The following is a 21,294-nucleotide window of genomic DNA, read 5'->3' on the forward strand; positions in this document are numbered from 1 at the left end:
AAGAAAATAGTCTGCTGAACATTAATTTTTAATTTTAACAAAGACGCAAGTTCCTATTGCTATACCTGAGCAGAGTTGTTTTATTTTACAGCCATGAGTGCAATCAACTGTCCAGAAGAAGAGCTTACCAGAAGCTGAATCATACAATTTGCTGTGCAGATTCTTCTAAATTCCCAGCACAGGACAAGCAAATACTTGCACTGACACAGTTAAAATTGGATACTCTGTCTGGTAAAATGTTCCCAGCACTCCAAAGATGGGGAAATATAATCTATTTAAGAGTGCTGGACCCAGACCAAAAAGTCTATATATGCATCCAACTACTACACAACCACAGCTATGAAAGTCACTAGGAGACCCTAGGCTGGTCACACTTCTCATCTTGAACACACCACCCCGACACATCTCGTCAGGTCCATGCTTGGTTACTAATTTGGATGGAATACTACATGTGATAGCAGAGCCTTCAAACCTGCCCTCACCCCGAAATCCTGACTGTCCAGTTGACCATATCAACTTGAAGGACCAATGATCTAACCGTATTTTCTCGGCATATTAGACGACTTTTACCCCTAAAATCTTTTTCAAAGTTGGGGGGTCGTCTAATACGCCGGGAGGCTCCGCTGCCGGCGCGAGGGCCACTGGCCTTGCCCTCCTCCCAGGCCCCGAGGAGCCCAGGAAGGAGTGCCGCGGCCTGGACGCGAGGGCCGCCGGCCTTCTCCTCCCCAGGCCCCGCGGAGCCCGGGAAGGAGCGCCGTGGCCTGGCCTCCTCCCAGGCCCGCGGAGCCGGGAAGGAGCGCCACGGCCTGGCCCTCCTCTAGGCCCTGCGGAGCCCGGGAGGAGCGTGGCCTGGCCCTCCTCCCAGGCCCCGCGGGAGCCCGGGAAGGAACCCGCCGGCCTGGCGTGGAGGGCCGCTGGCCTTCCCTTTCCCAGCCCCGCGGAGCCTGGGAAGGACGCCGCGGCCTGGCCCTCCTCCCAGGCCCGCGGAGCCCGGGAAGGAGCGCCGGCGGCCTGGCCCTCCTCCAGGCCCCACGGAGCCCGGGAAGGAGCGCCACGGCCTGGCCCTCCTCCCAGGCCCCAGGGAGCCTGGGAAGGAGCGCTGCGGCCTGGCGCGAGGGCCGCTGCCTTGCCCTTCTCCCAGGCCCCACGGAGCCCGGGAAGGAGCGCCGTGGCCTGGCCTCCTCCCAGGCCCCATGGAGCCCGGACGGAGCGCCGCAGCCTGGCCCTCCTCCCAGGCCCGCGGAGCCTGGGAAGGAGCGCCGCGGCCTGGCATGAGGGCCGCCAGCCTTTCCCTCCTCCCAGGCCCCATGGAGCCCGGGAAGGAACCCCGCGCGCCTGGCGTGAGGGCCGCTGGCCTTTCCCTATTCCCAAGCCCCGCGGAGCCTGGGAAGGAACGCCGCGGCTGGCCCTCCTCCCAGCCCGCGGAGCCCGGGAAGGAGGCCGCGGCCTGGCCTCCTCCAGGCCCCCGGAGCCCGGAGGAGTGCCGCGGCCTGGCACGAGGGCCGCCGGCCTTCTCCCTCCTTGGCTTTAAGGAGGCGGTCTTATACGGCGAATATTCCCAAACTCTATATATTTACAGGAAAGTTGGGGTCGTCTTATACTCCAGTCATCTTATACTCCGGAAAATCGGTAATTCAGTAGAAGGCTTTTCCTATTTTCCTAACTTTCCCAAATCGTTGTCACAAGGGCATAATGAGAAACCGCCATGTATGCAGCCTTGCGTTCTTGGGAAAAGGAATGTATCAATGAGAAACAGATTAGGTAAAAAGTAGGATTTTTACAGTGGTGTGCTCATGACTGTGCTCCATATTAATCAAACCATCCTTAGGTGCCATACAGAAGGCTGATACCATCCTTGTTCCTGTCCATTTGAAGTTGGGCAGCACAAAGGAATGCTGTCCTCCAACCTAAGGGAATCAAATGTGCTCCTGCATTGCAATTCTGAGTCTTAAATCTCATATTTAAATCTGAATCTATGCCTTCTAGTCATGCAACACTACGCTTATCTAGGCCAACAAGTACAATTATATTTAAAAAAGGAAAACATACAAATGTGAAGAAATATGTGCTAAGCATTATTATTCTGCTAACTTATTAATTATGAAATCGCAAAGAGCTTTTAGTGGCATTATAACAACAACGACCAACAAGTGTTTTGAAGTCTTCACTGTTGCTTTCTCTCTCTCTTTGTTTCCCTTGCAGCTGTGTCAGGCTAGTAATTTTATATACTGTTTTACTCTGTGTGTGTGTGTGAACATTTTTAAAAAAAATTATGCAGGCTAAATCTCTCATCTACACTGAACCACACTTGCACATATTACACATGGATCCAAGCTATGGATATTATCAAAGATCATTGTATAGAGATGCAGAGTTCTTCTCTTACCTTCCCAGCACCACTGTACGACCTATTCGCCCTCCCTCATACCAACAGTAGCTTAAGACACATCATGCGACTGTCCTGATTTAGCAGGGGCAGTCCTGACTAATCCTTTGTCACCCTACATTTTCAGGTGCTGTAAAAATTTCCTAGTTTCTCTTCCCTCATCCCACTTTCTCCCTTCATCCTCAGTCTAATTCAGTTGAACAAAATTGCACAAGTAGTTTCAACTGAAAAGTAGTTTGCATTCAAGTAATCCAGCAAGGGTGAGAGGAAGCAGCAGAATCTTGCTCTTCCCAGGAGGCGCAGGCAAAAGTAAACTGCTGCTACCCCCACTAGCTTGTGTGCTCTTCCTCATTAAGAACTTTTGCTATCTTGACAACATTCTGATGTTGCTTGGTCACAATGTCCCAATTTTCATCTGTGAAATGGTAGAGGTAGGTTAAGAGGCGTTTTGTTTTGTTATTCCCCATTCTATGCAAGTTCTGATTCTTTATTGTTACTCTCTCTCCACACAGCTAACATGATTTGCATTTTGGGAAAAATCCTGTGTGTAAATGCAAATTTATGCCATTGCAGATTGCTTTTTAGAATTTGGCAGTAGTCACTGTTTCTGCAGTTTCAAATTTCTATGGATACAAGGCAAAGGGGAAATGCCATTCTTTGTAGTGTCAAGAGGCTTACTGATTTGTTTATTGCCAGGACTATTACAGTGTTTAGTTTCAAGGTCAGGAAGTGCTAATACTTCATCTCCACTGTGCCTGTTTACCAAGGGATTCTGGGTTGGCTGAGGATTTTCAGAGGTGATAGCCATATTTCCCCTCCCGGGAATGCCTCTACGGAATACAATTCTTAACCTGAGGTGGGATATGTTGTGGTGTGTGGGGGGGGGGTAGGGTTGCCATAAATCAGGACCTCCAAACCGGGACAAATGAAGGACATATGTAGGGCAACATTTTCAAATGTAGACACATTTTTTAAAATGGAGGACACACAAAAATTGAGAGTTTTTTAAAAAAATGTTAATATAAATGCATGTTTTTTAGGCATGATCAAAATGGAGGACATTTTGGCATTATTCCTAGAAAGATGGAGAAAATGTACTTGCCTTCGGGTTCAACTGTACTTCTCAGAAGTGTGACTTGGTCAAGGGACTGTGGTTTTTCTTCACTGCGCATGAGTTTGTAAAAATCACAGCAGTTACATTGGCCATGCCTCAGAGGCTTGTTGATATCAATATCACCACCACTCATCATCATCACATCATCACTATAATTGTCCAAGAAAGGCAGACTTGTTAGCATTCAAAGCACCATAAAAACACAGAAAATGCTCTTGCATATATTTAATAATAAAAAATAATGGGGAAAAATAAAAACAAAAGGCAGGGGTGTATATATTTAATAATAAAAATTAATGTAATAAAATAAAAAACAAGCAATAAAAATTAATGAAATAAAAACAAAAAATAGTATTTTATATTTTAAAAATTAATTAAAAAACCCCAAGACAGACCTGAAATGGCCACTGACTCACCTTTACACCTTCTCCTCCTCTTCATCCTCCTCCTCCTCCTCCTCCCTCCCCTCCTCCTTGGCGCAGGGCTCCTTGGGAAGCCCCCCGAGGGCGCGCTGTGGAGGATGCGCACGCACTGCCGCTGGCCCATGCTGTGGCCGGGCGGCGCGCGCAAATGAGAGGAGCCCATCCCTTTGGCCAGCTGGCCAATGGCCGGCTGGCCCAAGGGGACGAGCTCCTCTGTCATAGCCCCGTGCGCGGGTGGGAAAGCCCCGCTGTGGGTGGTGCGGCGGTGGCAGTGCTGGGCGGAGGAGGAAGCAGTGCTGCCCAGGAGCAGGGGGGGCGGCGCTTGCCCATGAGGGAGGAGGTGGTGGGTTGGCGGCCAGCCGCATTAGCGGCCGCGGCAATGGCTGCATGAGAGGGGCCGGCCCGGAGGCGGGACAAAGGCCGGGGTTGGGGGGAACCGGACCAGGGCAGGCAGGGGGGCCCCAAAAGCGGAATTGTCCCGGGGGCTGCTGGGATATGGCATCCCTATGTGTGGGGGGGTCTATCTTATAAACAGGTATGCATATGTTGTACAGTATTAGAAATTTTTGTATTCTTCCTCCTTCCCTCTTGCCATCTTTTGCTATATTTTAATCAACGTTAATTCTTACTTGGGCCTAAATATTCTAAAGGTACCAGATCCCATCTGTTCTTGGAAGCTAAGCAGATCACCTGTGTTTAGTTCTTGAAAGGGACAGTGTCAACAAATACTACCTGCTGTAGGCTATATTTCAGAATTCAAAGGAATTGTCAAAACAATATGTGACTATCAGATGCCTAAGAAATCCATGGATTCACCAGTAGTAGACAGGAGAACTGAAGGCACATGCACACATACACGATTCCTCCTTGATCACAATTTTGCTACTCCTTGTTGATGTACAGTCGGCCCTTATTATAGACGGATTTTTTTATACACAGATTCAAGCATCCACGGTTTGAAAATGTTCAAAAAAAAGTATACATTTCAAATATCAAACCTCAATTTTCCTTTTTTTTTTTTTTTAAAGGGACACCATTTTGCTATGTCGTTATATTTAATGAGACTTGAGCATCCATGGATTTTGATTCTGCGGGGGATCTTGGAACCAAACCCCAGCGTATAACAAGGGTCTCTGTACTTGTTTAGCCGCCTTGAGTCCCTGTACCAGGCGGAAGGCGGGATATAATAATAATAATAATATCCTGTTCTGCTGAAGATCTGAATATTGGAGCCTTTTCACACAACACTACTGTAACATTACAATTAGCTTTTAACTGCTATGGCTGCATCCTAAGAAATCCTGGGATTTGTAGTTTGCTCAAAGGCACTGGAGGAGCTTTCTGCTTAAGAATTTTAAAAGCCCTTTGCTAAATTGTAAATCGGATGGAACCATGGCAGTTACAATAGAATTATATCTCTGTAAATATATAATATGAAAGGCCCTTTAATGAAGATTTTGGCCAAAGGTGAAAAGTGGGGGCCAAAACCTTCAATAAAAGCCCTTTTGTAGACAAAGGTAACAAAGGGGTGGGAGTCAGCTTGTGTAGAGGTTTGAGTGTTGGAACAGGACACTGGAAGACCAGGGTTTGAATCTCTGCTCAGCCATGGAAACTCACACTCTCAGCCTCAAAGGAAGGCAAAGGCAAACCCCCTCTGCATAAATATTTCCAGAAAAAAACCCTATGGTAGGTTCACCTTAGGGCCATCCTAAGTCAGGAACAACCTGAAGGCACACAACAACATACAAACTGATGAGGGATTTGTCATAAGTTTAAAAAGGTACAGTGGGCCCTTCCCTTACGCAGGGGATCCGTTCCAGATCCCCCCACATAAGTAGGGTTGCCATAATTCTCTATCACAAACTGGGACAAAATGTAGGACAAAATTTAGACCAAAATGCAGGACAATTGTAGGATAAAATGTAGCCCAAAATGTAGGACATTTAAGAAAACCTTAAATGTCCTATATTTTGGGCTAAATTTTATCCTACAATTGTCCTGCATTTTGGTCTAAATTTTGTCCTACATTTTGTCCCAGTTTGTGGTAGAGAATTATGGCAACCCTACACATCAGGGGAAGTTCGCATATGCTTGAGCCCCATTCCAGGGTGTGCCGAGCCTTCTTCTGGCTCAGCTTTCAGTGTTTGTGGATGCACTGTATCTTTCTTGATTCTTTAAGCTATAATGCATGCCAAACTGCCCTTAACTACAAGCATGCTGCTTTGAAAATATCTCCCAAAGACCCATTTTAGGTCATGTTCAGTCTATGATCAACAATAATCCCAAAGGATTTTTCACATGTACTACTGGCAAGTCAAATACCCCCCCCCCCATCCTATACCTTTGCATTTAGTTTTTGTTGCTTAAATGTAGAATTTTACATTTGTCTGTTTAATTTTCTAGTTTATCAAGGTCCCTTTGAATTCTGTCCCTATCTTCCAACAGGCCAGCTACCTTTCATCTACATACCCAAACATTTTGTATCGTATCCAACCATTTTTTGAGAAAAGAAGAGAGGAAGGAAAGATTAACAGGAAAGGTTTTGTGAAGCTAAAAGAACTACAGATACACTTAAATGCTATTCTCTGCAGGTAAGCAGTATATCCAGTCTTGCTACCAGTGATTATTGCAGGGACAGAGTTTGATCAATGAGTAATAAGGAGCCTCTTGGATTTCTATGGACAAACTTATACAAAGTATTGGAACTAGTGATCTTGCATCTTCAATAATAACACAAGACACTTCTGTTCTGCTAGTGAAATGCAGCACAGTATGGAATGTGACAGCTGTTAAACATCAGAAAAGTTAACGGCAGTTAAAGTAAACCAGAAGCAGTTTAAAGACATGTGAGCAACTCCCATGTATACCTGAACTATCACAACATTGTTCTCTGTTTTTGGATAATGAAGAATGGGGTGGGTGGGCAGGAGGATGCTAAACAAAATTACGCAACTTGGAGCTGGCCCAAGTAATCCAAGATTGGATTTTATGTCTCATTCAAGTAACAGATGCACCACCAGCAGTGCGGCACCTCACAGCACTGTCTTCATGCAGCTTCAGTGGTAATTTAGAGACTATCAGCCGCCCAGTCATCTATATCAAATCCCAGAATATCAAGAACTAGGACTAACCCCTAACATTATTTTGCAGTGCAGATAAATTGCAAAGAAGGAGCCATACTTGTAAGATGAACTTTTAAGATGATCTCCTGACATAAGGAAAAATAATGCTTTGAAAAACAAAAGGTATAATCTATAACTTTATGCTCCTACAGGAAAATATACTCAGTACAGGTATACCTTGGTTAATAAAGTAGATGGGTTCTTGGGTATTAATTCTTTCACAGAAAAGATTGCACCAGAAAAAGAAATAATGCAGGGAAGAATACAGATTGGTCCCTATTACACATACGTACACACAAAAAGAGCAGTTCAACATGTTTCAGAAAACTTTTTATCCAAAACTAACATACTGACATGTTAAACAACCATATCAGGTAAGCCTTGCATAAGTAAGCAAAAACAAAACAAAAACAAAAGGGGGGGGGAATCTTGTAGAGACCACTTGAAGGGTTCTTCCAAAATGAATCTATGGATGACTTTTTCTTTCACCTCTCTCCATTTTTCTTATGATTTTTATGCTGCTGTCCAAACTTATAGATCTATGTGAAGTCGAAGGTTTTCATGGCCAGCATCCATAGTTTTTTGTGGGTTTTTTTTTGGCTATGTGGCTCTTCTAGAACATAGCCACAAAGACCAAAAAACCCACAAAAATTATATACCTATGCTTCTTTTAACATGTCGAAGGGCATTTATGAGGCAGGCTTATCTACTCTCTCCTTTTCTCCCTTTTACTGCTCATGCACATTCAGTAAAGGATTCTGGATGCACTTGCTCTTTTACCTTGGCTGTTTAAAACAGGCACACATGGGAAAAGTAGAATTGGCTAGAGTAGGATCTCTCTCTTTCCCAACTCATGTTTTGTTTATTGCACTGTTTACTGCACATGTACTGCTCCAAACCAATGGCAAAAGTTTGTGTAGTTTAACACCAATTTAAGGAACATGGGTTGCCATAAGTCAGAAATTATGAAATTTGTAATTTTGTGAAATATTTAGCCTTCTCTGTCAGAGAACTCTGGTGCCACAGCAAACTGAAAATCCCAGGATTCCATAGAATGAAGCCATGACAGTTAAAACAGTGTCTAACTGCATTAAATCTGCAGTGTGGCAGCAGCCACGGTGATGGATTTAAGCCACGTGCTCCTAATATATGTTCCTGGTATGTTGCTGGAAGTTATAACCTGTAGCTATAAGCTCTTTAATAATGATTTGGCTATCTGATGTTTACAAAGAGGATGAAAGAGTATTCTGATTTTTCTGCCCATCCTAGTAATATTCATAAAGAGCTAGCAGTTTAACATAGACATCTCTCCATCACTAGCTCTGTCTCATTTTAGCACTGCAGAGATACTGTATATTCATCTTTCAAACAGATGTAAAGAATATGGCAATACAATTTTCCTAGCAAATTTACCTGTTACATTTTATACTGTACTGAACTCCCTACAGAGATCATTCAGGTAAAAATCATCTCCATATTTAAAGCTGGGACAAACGGTGACTGACTCATTTATTATTATATTTCTTTTAAACACTAAAAGGACAAGTCCAGAATGTCCATTACACACTATTTTCCCCTGAAAATGAAAGAGATGTCAATGTGATATTATAACACTACCAGTAGCTTAAAGGTATTCACTACTTGCTGTTTTTCTGTCCTTATTTACAGGAACAAAGACCCACAGAACCAATTCCAACCTCCATATATTTAACAGTCCAGTCGTTATTCATTGTCTTTTTAATTATTATAAACCGCCCTTTCATTTTGCTATCTCAACCAAGTACAGCAAAACTGCAATCAAATCCAAAATAGCTCCTTCCTCCCATCTGCATCTTCCTGGTGTTCTTTTTTTTTTTTTAACTTGCCAGCTTCTAAAACAACTAAGATTCTTGTTGCTCCTTAAAAATTAATAGGGGCATTATGGGGCATGAGAGCCAGTGTGGTGTAGTTGTTTCAGTATTAGACTACGACTCTGAAAACCAGAGTTTGATCCCCACTTGGCCATGGAAACACATAGGGTGACCTTTGACGAGTCACACACTCTCAGCTCCAGAACTACCCCATGACAGGGTTGTCATAAGTCAGAAACAACTTGAAGGCACACAACAACTACTACAACAACAAAGCTTTTGTGGATCGCATCTCACTTTTTCAGGTTCAGCTGAAGAAATGGGCTGCAGTCTGTGAAACCTTATGAATAATAAAACATGTTGATCTTTAAGATGCCACAAAACTCTTTCCTATTTCTGCTACAAACAAATAATGTGGCTACCTCTCTTGGAAACTGCTCGTGTCATGATGCTGTCCCAAAGATGCAGGACTTGAAGTCTTTCATACCACAAGAAAACAATATCACTTCATTCTCAGCAAACACTATTCCAACAAAAAGTGGAAACTGGACAAATCACTTGTTTTTATGTGCTCATTATGTGCTCATTAGTAGTGCTGCTACTAATTTGTCCCATAAAATCAAACAAAACACACACCACTGAAGGTATCCTCATCTGTAGCCAAACCCACCACAGGAAACATATTAGTTTTCAACACAGAGTTAAATATACAAAACAAGAGACAAGTAGCTGCAGTGAATGGAAAGTTGCCTTGCCTCCTGAGGCTTCCCCTTACCTCCACCAGATGAGGTGTTGGGTTGAATCCACACATGTTGCAGACCTGCTGCTTACAGGATGTACAAGTATTATAGTTGGAGGGTTCCCCAGAGCCCACATTGAGCTGCGCTTTGCAGAGGGGGCACAAGACCCTTTCTTTCGGCACTTCCTTTGGCTTGGTTACTTGTTCTGCTTTCACTTGCTTTGCAGCTGGGACAGTTCCAGCCTTACCCTGCATTCCAGGTGCAGCGCCTGGGGCTTTTGGGCCAGCTTCTTTGCTGGCATCACTGAAGACAATTTTTGGAGGCACTTTGCCAGGGGATTGTTGACTCGGTGGGGTGGCCTCTGGCTGAACAGACATAAGTGTGCTTGCTTGAGTCAAGAGAGAAGCCCCAAATCCAAAGAGTTTCCCAGTGAGGCCCTCTTGGGGTTGCTCTTGTACCCCCGTGCCAGGGGCTGGAGCTGGAGTCTTAGCTGGGGAGTCTCCCACAGTCTTTCTCTGATCAGTGGATGAAGGCTTTGCTTGCTGATGCTGCGGGGAAGACCTCACCGCTTCCTGAGGAGCAGCAGGTTTTGGCTGGACTTGGCTGTGTTGTTCCCTCTGTGCTGAAGCTGGGGATGGTTTGGGGGTCTCCGGCTGCATGACACCAGCACCTGGCCTGGGGCCCAGCTGCATAGCTCCTGGTTGTTTCTCCAGTCCTGGGGCTACTTGGGGCTGTGTTGGTGGCTGTTTGGCTGGGGAATGAGATGGCGAAAGGGAAGGGGAGTGAAGCTGCTGCTGGCTTTTGGAGCGGGGTGCAGTGGTCATGTCCATCCCCAAAGCTCTCTGCATCTGGCAGTTTAAACATAACCATTCTTGCACCTAAAAGACAAAAAATAAAACATAAAAATAAATCAACAAAATAAAGAAAGATAATCCAATAAGGACAAATCCATAACTCATTCACTAAATAACAGATTTTAACTGGCAATTAGTTGGTACCAAAAGCATACAAGTATTTAATTTCAGCTTTCTACTCAAACAGTAAAACTCTTCATATAGACAGAATTAAGGCATGCTAACAAACCTCCTTTTCCACAGAAGTACTTCATTGCTCAAAAAGCATAAGTAGTCCATCTGATAACAAAAGTAGCAGTTTTGAAGCTTTTAGTGAATTCTCCATTTATTGAACTTACTGAGCACAAGTCTCTTTTCATGAATTGGTTTGTACAGCATGCCTGCACCATATGCAAACTCAAGGTCATGCTGATGGCAAACCCTAACATTTTTAATGGTGCACACATGGGAGTGTGCCACCATAGAAAGCAATGGGACTTGATCCCACTTTTTTTCCTTACACGAGGCGGTCCAGAACGGATCCCCACGTATACGAAGGGTGCACTGTATTTGCTGGTGCCATCCATCTGAGCATGTCAAGATCTGTACTGTCTGTATGAACTTCTAAAAGTTGCTATGAACAGGCAAATCTCACCAGCAATATCTTGTAAAACCCATGCAGAAGGATTGATCCACATAGCACTTCAGCAAATTAAACATATCCCACACTCCAAATGGGAGCTCAGAAGTATCTACATCACTCCCATGTATTCCCAAGGAGACAACTAGCATATAAGAATATTTAGGGTGCATGGTTCGCTCGCTAGTCTCTAGTGTGGCAGTTTGCCCGGGAAAACCTCTTCAGTAAATGGTCAACCTGGTAGCACAGCATAAAATCATGCTGTTTGAGAATAGTATTACTGTTAAATGGATTTTGAGGTTTGAAAGGCTGTAAAGATAGAAGCCTGTCCAAGGCAAGGAAGAGTGTAGCATTTCTCATTACATTTGACTAAGAACAAAAAACTCGGTCATTCAATTAAAAATGTGAAACCCGCTAAATATGAAATGAAAATTGTGGCATGCCTTGGCTAAGCACTAACAAATGAAACATCTTCCCCATAAGAGAAATACCCACATCCAAAATAATATCTGAATCAAGTTCATTAAAGAGGCCTGTTCTAGACCCATACCTGTTCTAGACCCATGTTGGTTATGTTTGTCAGCTAAGATTATTGTTAGCAGAATCATAGAGTTGGAAGAGACCACAAGGGCCATTCCAGTCCAACCCCCCTTGCCATGCAGGAGATCTAAATCAAAGCATCCCTGACAGATGGGCATCCAGCCTCTGTTTAAAGACCTCTAAGGAAGGAGACTCCACAACACTCCAAGGGACTCTGTCCACTGTTGAACAGCCCTTACTGTCAGGAAGTTCCTCCTAATGTTGAGGTGGAATCCCTTTTCCTGTAGCTTACATCCATTGCTCCGGGTCCTAGTCTCTGGAGAAGCAGAAAATAAAGCTTGCTCGCTCCTCAATATGACATCCCTTCAAGTATTTGAACAGGGCTATCATATCACCTCTTAACCTTCTCTTCTCCAGGCTAAACATCGCCAGCTCCCTAAGTCATAGAATCACAGAATCATAGAATCGTAGAGTTGGAAGAGACCACTAGGGCCATCCAGTCCAACCCCCTGCCATGCAGGAAATCCAAATCAAAGCATCCCTGACAGATGGCCATCCAGCCTCTGTTTAAAGACCTCCAAGGAAGGAGACTCTATCACCCTCCGAGGGAGTGCATTCCACTGTCGAACAGCCCTTACTGTCAGGAAGTTCCTCCTAATGTTCAGGTGGAATCTCTTTTCCTGTAGCTTGCATCCATTGTTCCGGGTCCTGTTCTCTGGAGCAGCAGAAAACAAGCCCGCTCCCTCCTCAACATGACATCCCTTCAAATATTTAAACAGGGCTATCATATCACCTCTTAACCTTCTTTTCTCCAGGCTAAACATCCCCAGCTCCCTAAGTCGTTCCTCATAGTCGTATCTCATACGACATGGTTTCCAGACCCTTCACCATTTTAGTCACCCTCCTTTGGATACGCTCCAGTTTCTCAATGTCCTTTTTGAATTGTGGTGCCCAGAACTGGATAGTATTCCATGTGGGGCCTGACCAGAACAGAATAGAGTGGCACTATTACTTCCCTTGATCTAGACACTATACTTCTATTGATGCAGCCTAAAATCACATTGGCCTTTTTAGCTGCCGCATCACACTGTTGACTCATGTTCAATTTGTGGCCTACTTGGACTCCCAGATCCCTTTCATACGTATTTTCATTCAGCCAGGTGTCACCCATCCTATATCTGTGCATTTCATTTTTCCACCCTAAGTGTAGTACCTTACATTTCTCCATGTTGAAATTCATTTTGTTAGCTTTGGCCCAGCTTTCTAGTGTGTTCAGGTCATTTTGAATTTTGCTCCTGTCCTCAGGAGTATTAGCTACTCCTCATAGTTTGGTGTCATCTGCAAATTTGATAAGTATACCCCCAATTCTATCATCCACAGAACCCTGGGGGACCTCACTGGTCACCTCTCCAGGATGAAAAGGAGCCGTTGTTGAGCACCCATTGGGTTCGACTGGTCAACCAATTACAAATCCATGTAACAGTTACGTTGTCTAGCCCACATTTCACTAGCTTGTTTGCAAGAATGTCATGGGAAACCTTGTCAAAGGCCTTACTGAAATCAAGATATACTGTATCCACAGCATTCCCTTCATCTACTAAGCTGGTAACTTTATCAAAGAAAGATATCAGATTTGTCTGGCATGACTTGTTTCTCTGAAACCTGTGTTGACTTTTTTGTGATTATGGCATTGCTTTTTGTATGTTCACAGACTCTCTGTTTAATGATCTGCTCCAGAATCTTTCCTGGTATTGATGTCAGACTAACTGGATGATAATTGTTGGGATCCTCTTTCCCCCCTTTTTTGAAGATGGGGACAATGTTTGCCCTCCTCCAGTCTGCTGGGACTTCTCCTGTTCTCCAGGACTTCTCAAAGATTATTGCCAATGGCTCCGATATTACATTTGCCAGTTCTTTTAATACCCTTGGGTGTAGTTCATCTGGTCCTGGTATTCCTGTACTATCTCTTCACTTATCTGTTCCTCTGTTCCATTTTCCTGAAGTTGGGCACCCTTTGCCTTTTCTGAGAAGACTGAGGCAAAGAAGGTGTTGAGAAATTCTGCCTTTTTTCTGTCCCCTGTTAGTTCTGCATCTTCTCCACATAGTGTCCCTACCATTTCCTTCTTTTTCCTTTTGCTGCGGACATACCCCCAAAAGCCCTTTTTGTTGTTCTTAACCTCTCTAGTAAAGGGGTGTATGTCAAGGGGTGTAAGAAAGACTATGCTTGTAACTGATAATTTCCTAATTTCTTTAGCACAATTCTTTAGCACATGGACCTGATCACATGTAAAGCACAACATTATGGGAGCTATAAGTCTTTTGATTCTTGGAATCCCTGTGATGCCACATGACTGTATAAATATTAATATATAACAGAAATATATAACATACTGCTGAACAATCACAACTCTTCCATTTTTTTTCCCCTGAGGCAAGCAATTGCAATGCTAAAAAGTCAAGTAAGGTCTGCAAAAGAGCAAAATAAGAGCTGTTACTGAGACAACTAGTGGCACCTGCAATGCGTCTAGATCCAACAAATAGAAAGTATATATCAAACCCTTCCCTTTTCTCCCAATTTCTTCAAAACTCTTCCCCCTTATCTTGTCAGTTGCCAGTTTGCTCACCACAATGTTAAGTACCAATTCATCATCAGAGGTCAAAGTACTGAGTCATATAGTTCTAGACTCATGGTTGGTTATGATTGTCAGCTAAGATTATTGCTGGCAGAAAGTCAAGGGGTGCTTGTAACTGATAATTTCCTAATTTCTTTAGCACAATTCTTTAGCATATAGACCTGATCACATATAAATCACAACAAAATGCAGAGCCATTTTATTTTTTACATTTATTTCCCTTAACTGTATATTTTCCAACTAAAGATATCAGGTAACAATACATTAGGAAGAAGTTCTTGACAGAGTGTGGTGGAATCTCCTCCTTTGGAGGTTTTTAAACAGAGGCTGGATGGCAATTTGTCAGGGGTGCTTTGATTGCGATTTCCTGTATGGCAGGGGGTTGGACTAGATGGCCCAACTCTATAATTCTATTATTCTATAAATAATCTCAATAAGACTACAGGTACTTCCTCACAATTTGAAAAACTGCTGCCAATGCTATAGACCAAACTTCTTAATATAGGATAAAACTGCTTCATGTGTTCAAGAAAATCATAATGTGAATGAACAATATGACATCTCTGTGTTAATTTCCCCTAATTTTTAGGCTATCTAGTTGCCCGTCTAGCTCTTTTTACACTGCCACAAAGCACAATGAAACAGGTATGCTACTTCAGAAAGGGTGGGGAGAGAAAAGAAAAGGCAGGTAGGGAAAGCTTCATTATTTCTCTCCTGTAAAGATAATCTCTGCTTTGATATATGCAAAAACAAAAATTCCCTGAGATTTACAATACATAGCCACATCTATGTGTCATAGGCATCTGCTGTGCAATTGGTGGCCCCAGTGTATACCAATCTTGGAAACAGTGCACTTATCAGAGATGCTTCCAATCACTCTGACACAGCAGTTAGTAATTGCTTTACTTAGCAGGAGAGCTGCAAAAGCAGTACGGAGACAGCAACCCACCAGGGGAGACTGAACTAGATGTTCCAGCTCAAAGTGCTGTCAAGAATGTAGTCTGTTCTCCATCTGTGCAAACAACACCTACACTCACCTCTACCTGACAACTGTGTTGTTTCCCTTCATCTGCAAAAGCAACTAGAGGAAGAGAATTTGGCTTATAAAAACTTATGGGTAAAGGATAAGCATCCTCTTCCTGCTTGCTTGTTCTCTGCTCAAAAATGGCTCCTCTCAAAGTTGGGTTTTGTAAGAAAAAAAATGGGAGGGGGGTATTACAGGCAATATGGGATAAAATTCAGTTTTCCCTGAGATCATTATATTTATTAACAATTTTACTATTTTTGCAATGGTGTAGCTGCAGTTTAGTTAATACAGATCTCATTTTCATGACTCTAAGAGTCCACTTCTATGAATTTTTATTTGCATGTGTCACTGAATTCAGCAGTGTTTATTTTGTATAAAATGAGAACAATTTAAACTAGTTTTGTTCCTTTGGATGTTTGGGATTATAACAGTCCCATATCATTGGCTGGGCTAGGCTAGGCTGGAAGATGTAAGCCAAAACATCTAGAGGTCCAGAATTTCTCTGCTAATGGTTTACAACACATCCATAGCTATGGATTTCAAAACAACCCACAAGTATCTAGCTCTTCGTACTCCTTATAAGCTTTCCAGAGATTGCCCTACAAATTAAACTATTACGAAATCTACCCATATATTAAACTTGATTTATAATTCCCTTCACTAAAAACAAAATTAAATCCAGCATTGTTTTGTTGTTGCTTGCCTTCATGTCATTTCTGACTTATGGCAACCGTAAGGGGGTTTTGTGGCTGAATATATTAAGAGGGGTTTGCCCCTGCCTTCCTCTGGGTGTGAGAGAGTATGACTTGCCAAAGGTCACTCAGGGGCTTTACAGACAAGGGATGGTCTTTCCTTGCTGAATCAGGGATGTGGCAACCGCACACTGCACCCCCAACCCAGCAGATCCATGGTGCAAAAAGAAGCTACAAAAAAGCGGCTTCTTTTTGTGCTGTGGAAAGGGTTCCATAGTCACCGATGCCATGGCTTTTTGGCACTCTTTTGGCGCAGTGCATGTACACGCTGTGCCAAAGGAGCACCATGATGCCCCCCCCCCCGTGTGGCAGGGCACACAGTGTCACACCAGCATGGGGCGGAGTCAGGGTGTGCAGCATGCAGTTGCCACGTCCACACTCTCCCCCAATGCTCGTGTTTATCACAGGTCTGTTTAGGGCCTCAGTTGTGTTTCCATGGTTGCATGGGGATTTGAACCCTGGTCTCTTGTTTAAATAATAAAACTAAGTTGTACTTAGCACTCTGGAGTTTTTCCAGAACTGATTAACATAGCCTTGTGGCCTGGTTAGAGTTACCCTGGCCCTCTTGCTACTAAATTATTAAGATAAATTAATTTCCCCATTGAATGTAATTTGCAGGTGCCCTCTGAGGACCCTACGCTTTTGGGTAATACTGTTCCACTTTACAAGCAAGAAATGCAAGAAAATTTTTCCTCATTTGAAACCTGAACAATGCGTTATCTATAGGTCCAGATCTCTTTTCTCTTTCTACTTTTAAACAGCAAAACAAAACACCTTTGATATCAGCCTTCTCAGCCAGGATAACAGCATTTAGGAAGTTTTTCAAGGCTCTGTAGAATGAGCCAAGGGATAAGCATGTGAATAAACAATAGAATTCAAGGCCCTGAGAAGTCCTCCTTTGTCTTCCTCAGAATTAAAATAGCAACGTCAGAGAGAAGGAGGGTGGCTTGAGGGCAACAAGAATCACTGGTGCTCAAAATTGTTTTCATTTACTGGTACTCAAAGCTTAAAGCATGAAAAACACAGAAAAACACTGGATTTTAATATAGTAAATGGGCGTGTTTAGCTGGAGGGTAAAGTACAGATGTCATTCACAGTAGATATTATACTAGAAAGAACCAAGCTCTCTTTGTAAACACCCTTACATGATAACTTAAGAGCATATCATTCTAAAGACACTCATACAAAACAATGCAGATCTATGTATCTGCAGATCTCACTATCTTTGGGACCCCCAGTACAGTGGTACCCCGGGATACGAATTACCCAGCTTACGAATTTTTCGGGATACGAAAAAATCCCATAGGGATTTATTGTTTCGGCTTACGAAGGTTTTTTCGGGTTACGAAAAAACCTCGGCGCTATTTTCCGCCACCGGAGGGCAGCAGAGAGCTATTTTTTCCATTAGCGCCTATGGCAATTCAGGTTACGAAGGTTTTTCGGGTTACGAAATTAGCCGCGGAACGAATTAATTTCGTAACCCGAGGTACCACTGTATAAGTCTCTTTAGGGCATCCTTTCACAAACAGTACTTCCAAGCATGCAGGCAAAAGCCTTCCAGGCTCCTGCAATGAAAAATATAACTGAGAACAGTTTTGCAGCTTAACTGGAAATAAACTTATCTAAGAATTTGGACATGTGGTCCTAATCAATGCACTATTTTTTCTCCATACTACACAGTTCCATGTATATATTCACAACTAACATCATGATAACAAGAGCTCAGGCTAACCAAGTCTTGTTACTAGTACACCATTACATATGCATTTTAGAATAAATTTTATCTCAGGAAATCACCACTTACTTTTAATGTATATCATCATCATCATTCACAAGTTATTTTTCTTATTTTAAATAACCCCACAATTCTTCCAGTTAGTGTGGAATAAGACATATACTCCAAATTCTGGCCAATACCATTCTACAATGAGATTTACCGTATATACTCGACTATAAGTCGAACTCATGTATAAGTCGAAGGCAGGTTTGGGGGCCAATATTATGGATTTTGCCATAATGGATAACCTGTGGATAAGTCAAGGGTAAAACTTGGAAGCTCTTTCAGTATGTGTATGTGTGCATAGGGCAAGAGAGACTCTAATTGAGGCTTTTTGCTTCATTGTTTCAGCTTTTGTTTAGTCCTTCACTCCCCAGACAGTGGGTGGGAGAGGGCCTCTGTTTGTTTAAAAGCAATCAGTCACCCAGGACTCTTTCTGCATGGTGCAAGAGAGAAATAAATTCCTATGCCAACTGCATGGGGAAATCTGAAAGAGCTGTATCACATTACCATACCATTAAATAAGTCAACCTGGGATTTTGGCATCAATGTTTGGGCATAAATTACACAATTTATAGATGAGTATATACGATAGTTCCAACACCATATTTATCCTTCTAGTTCAACCCCCTTTGTATTGTCCAATGAAACTGATAATATAAGGAGGTAGCACTGTCGATTTCATAGACCATGCAGGGAAATCTGCAAGCGTGAAAATGATAAGATTCCTGTCTTGATCCTTTCTCTATGAAATACTTTATTGCCATCATCACTGAAAGGCAGAAAAAGGGGATGTGGGGTGGGTGATGAGGAAAATTTACATTACTGAAATTGACACTTTCAAACATAAACAAAATTCAAAATGTAACTGAGGACTTAAAAATGCTTCAAATAAATCTTTTCACAGGTGACACACACACACACATTGATACACACACACACGCAAAACCACAAGAAAGCTGAAATGAAATGTGCTGTGGGTTTGGGGAACATAGAATCAAACAATGATAAGGAAAAGGTGAAGTATTTTTAGAAAGACTGGTTCCACATTTATTCATCTTGTTTGGTGAGTGTGGCATGGACATCTTAAGTGTTTACTCACACACAGTACTTAGATGGCGCATTGCGACATAATGGTGTCGCAAGAAGAACCCGCTTTTTGTGGGTTCTTTTTGGCTCGCGGGGAAGTCCTGTGGTCTGGAGGCTGCGGCTTCCCCATGGAACAAAACTAGGCACTGGGAGACCATCCTTTTTGGACAGTCTGTCCCACACCAATGATTCTAGGATCTGGTGCCTTTAGGGTATTTAGACTCTAATTAAAACGGACCTGAGTAACAGACATGAGGGCAGTTAATAACAACAGTAAAACCCTTTTCCTACCACATTCACACTTTATCCAAGTCACTAATGGTGGGCTGTTTTGTTTTAGTCTCTTTTAATGCTCAAGCTCAGCTTTTGATGAACCTTTATAAGAAGAGAGTTCTTCATCTGTACTACTAGAGAGTCAGCAAAGCTTATTTTTTGGATTACAACTACAGTGTAACTACTGGCCAAGCCAATTTAGGGCTTTTCCAGGCTCTGGGAAGTGATGTGAACAGTGGTGTTAGATTTCACAAGCATGAAGCACCATTTCAAGCCCGTGATCCTCAATGGATGATCTCTGAGCAGTCACTTTCTCTCATTCTAACCCACCTCACATTGTTGTGAACTGCCCTTGAGTTGATCCTGGAATATGGTAACCCTATGGATATGCTATCTCCAAGGCTCCTTCCACTACTTAGGGCCAACAGATGCAGGTCCGTGACCTCCTTAATTGAGTCCAGCCATCTGGTGTGTGGTCTTCCTCTCCTGCTAGTACCATCTACTTTTCTAGCAGTATTGTCTTTCCTAGTAAGTCATGCCTTCTCATGATATGACCAAAGTATGGCATCCTCAGTTTCATCATCTTGGCTTCAGGCTTGATCTGCTCTAGGAACACCTCATATACCAGCTATAAAGATAAGCGAGCAGGGGACTGGCCATAAGTGCCCCCTCAGTTCATTGGAGGAAATCATTCTGTACATTTCTGGAGCCAAAGGCTCCCCTTTTCGAGCTGATTTCTTCCCTATTCTTGTTCCCCATATAAAGTTCCAATTTCCATATATACCGTGCCAGAGATTATCATGGAGCCATAAGTACAGGACCACAAACAAGAAATATCCAGCAATAGGCCAGCTTTTAAACAAAATTTCTCTTTATTATTATTATTACTCAAAACAATTAATTTGAGAAACATTCAGTAGAATAGATTCAGATCCTATGTTATTTTGTTTCAATTTTAAAAGGCAGATTTTCCCTTATGTGTTCTGTTAAAACTCCATTTTGTATAAAGGGACTTTGTATAAAGCATTGAAACACAAAGATCAAGGAAGAGCTGTATCTGTATAGACTGCATACAAATTCAGCCTTTCCTTGTAACTCTTAAACTGAATTTCAGATAGAGTACAGAAAAAGCCTGCTGCTAACAACATAAACCTGTTCAGATGTAGCTGAATTATATATGGTTGAAATCTGCCCAAATACTCTTTTTGTTATTTACTTACTCACTGGGCAGCCCAATATAAATCTTGAGGACTAGAAAGGCCAGTTGAACCAATCTGTCCAATATCCAAGGATTTGTTTGTGCAACACTGCATTTCCCCAGGATCTGTCTGTGGAGACCACAGGGATAATAAGGGGAATTTATTTATCCCCTAAACCATGCACTCCTAGGTAGATCATTGAATAAATGCAAAAGATAATAAAAGCTGGCAGTAGTTTCTGATGACCACTGCTAGAGATTCCAAAAGCCAAAACATCTAGCTAGTAGTAGCACAGAATACAATAAAATGGTCCTTGGCACACACCAAAGCAGTTTTAAAGAAAACAAATTCATATTCAGGAATTCAGAATCATAAGGCATTCAAAACATAAAATGAAATTAGTTGTTTCAAAATAAAAAGTGTGAGACCCAACACACTTGCTAATTAGAAGGCTTTTAGAAGTCTTAGCTCAGTCCATTTCAATTAGTATAAAAGAGCCTGATGTGTAAACAACTGCAGCTACAAGTGTCCCATAGGTAAGCATTTGGAAGGAAGAGTCAGCAGAAAGACAGGACACTGATCTGGCTTGGAGACTTCAGTCCTGCTCTTAAATGAAGAAAACATGGAAAGATTGTGATTCAAAGCAGAATCCATGTTCAACATACCGTTGCAGACTCAATACATGAAATCTTCAGGAAGGGCTATTATTATTATTATTATTATTATTATTAACCTTTATTTATGAAGCGCTGTAAATTTACATAGCGCTGTACATACAATCATTTAGTTAGACGATTCCCTACCCTCGGGCTTACAATCTAAAAAGACAAGACACAGAGGGAGAAGGGAGTGGTGGAGGGAAAGGGTAAGAGGTCCAGCAGTTCCTCTCTACCTCCA

At 42.6% G+C, this 21,294-nt stretch overlaps 1 protein-coding gene across 2 annotated transcripts in view; it reads right to left on the minus strand.

The window, feature by feature from the left end:
- The window catches only part of LOC121920950 (protein bassoon-like), a 167,193-nt gene that overhangs the window by 81,694 nt on the left and 64,205 nt on the right, over positions 1 to 21,294 (minus strand). For both annotated transcript variants that reach the window (XM_042448292.1, XM_042448291.1), the window contains exon 3: positions 9,670 to 10,512. In XM_042448292.1, coding sequence (XP_042304226.1) covers positions 9,670 to 10,512 — 843 coding nt within the window. The remainder of the gene's footprint in view (positions 1 to 9,669; positions 10,513 to 21,294) is intronic.

The sequence above is a fragment of the Sceloporus undulatus genome, chromosome 2 (genome assembly GCF_019175285.1).
Source record: "Sceloporus undulatus isolate JIND9_A2432 ecotype Alabama chromosome 2, SceUnd_v1.1, whole genome shotgun sequence".
NCBI lineage: Eukaryota > Metazoa > Chordata > Lepidosauria > Squamata > Phrynosomatidae > Sceloporus > Sceloporus undulatus.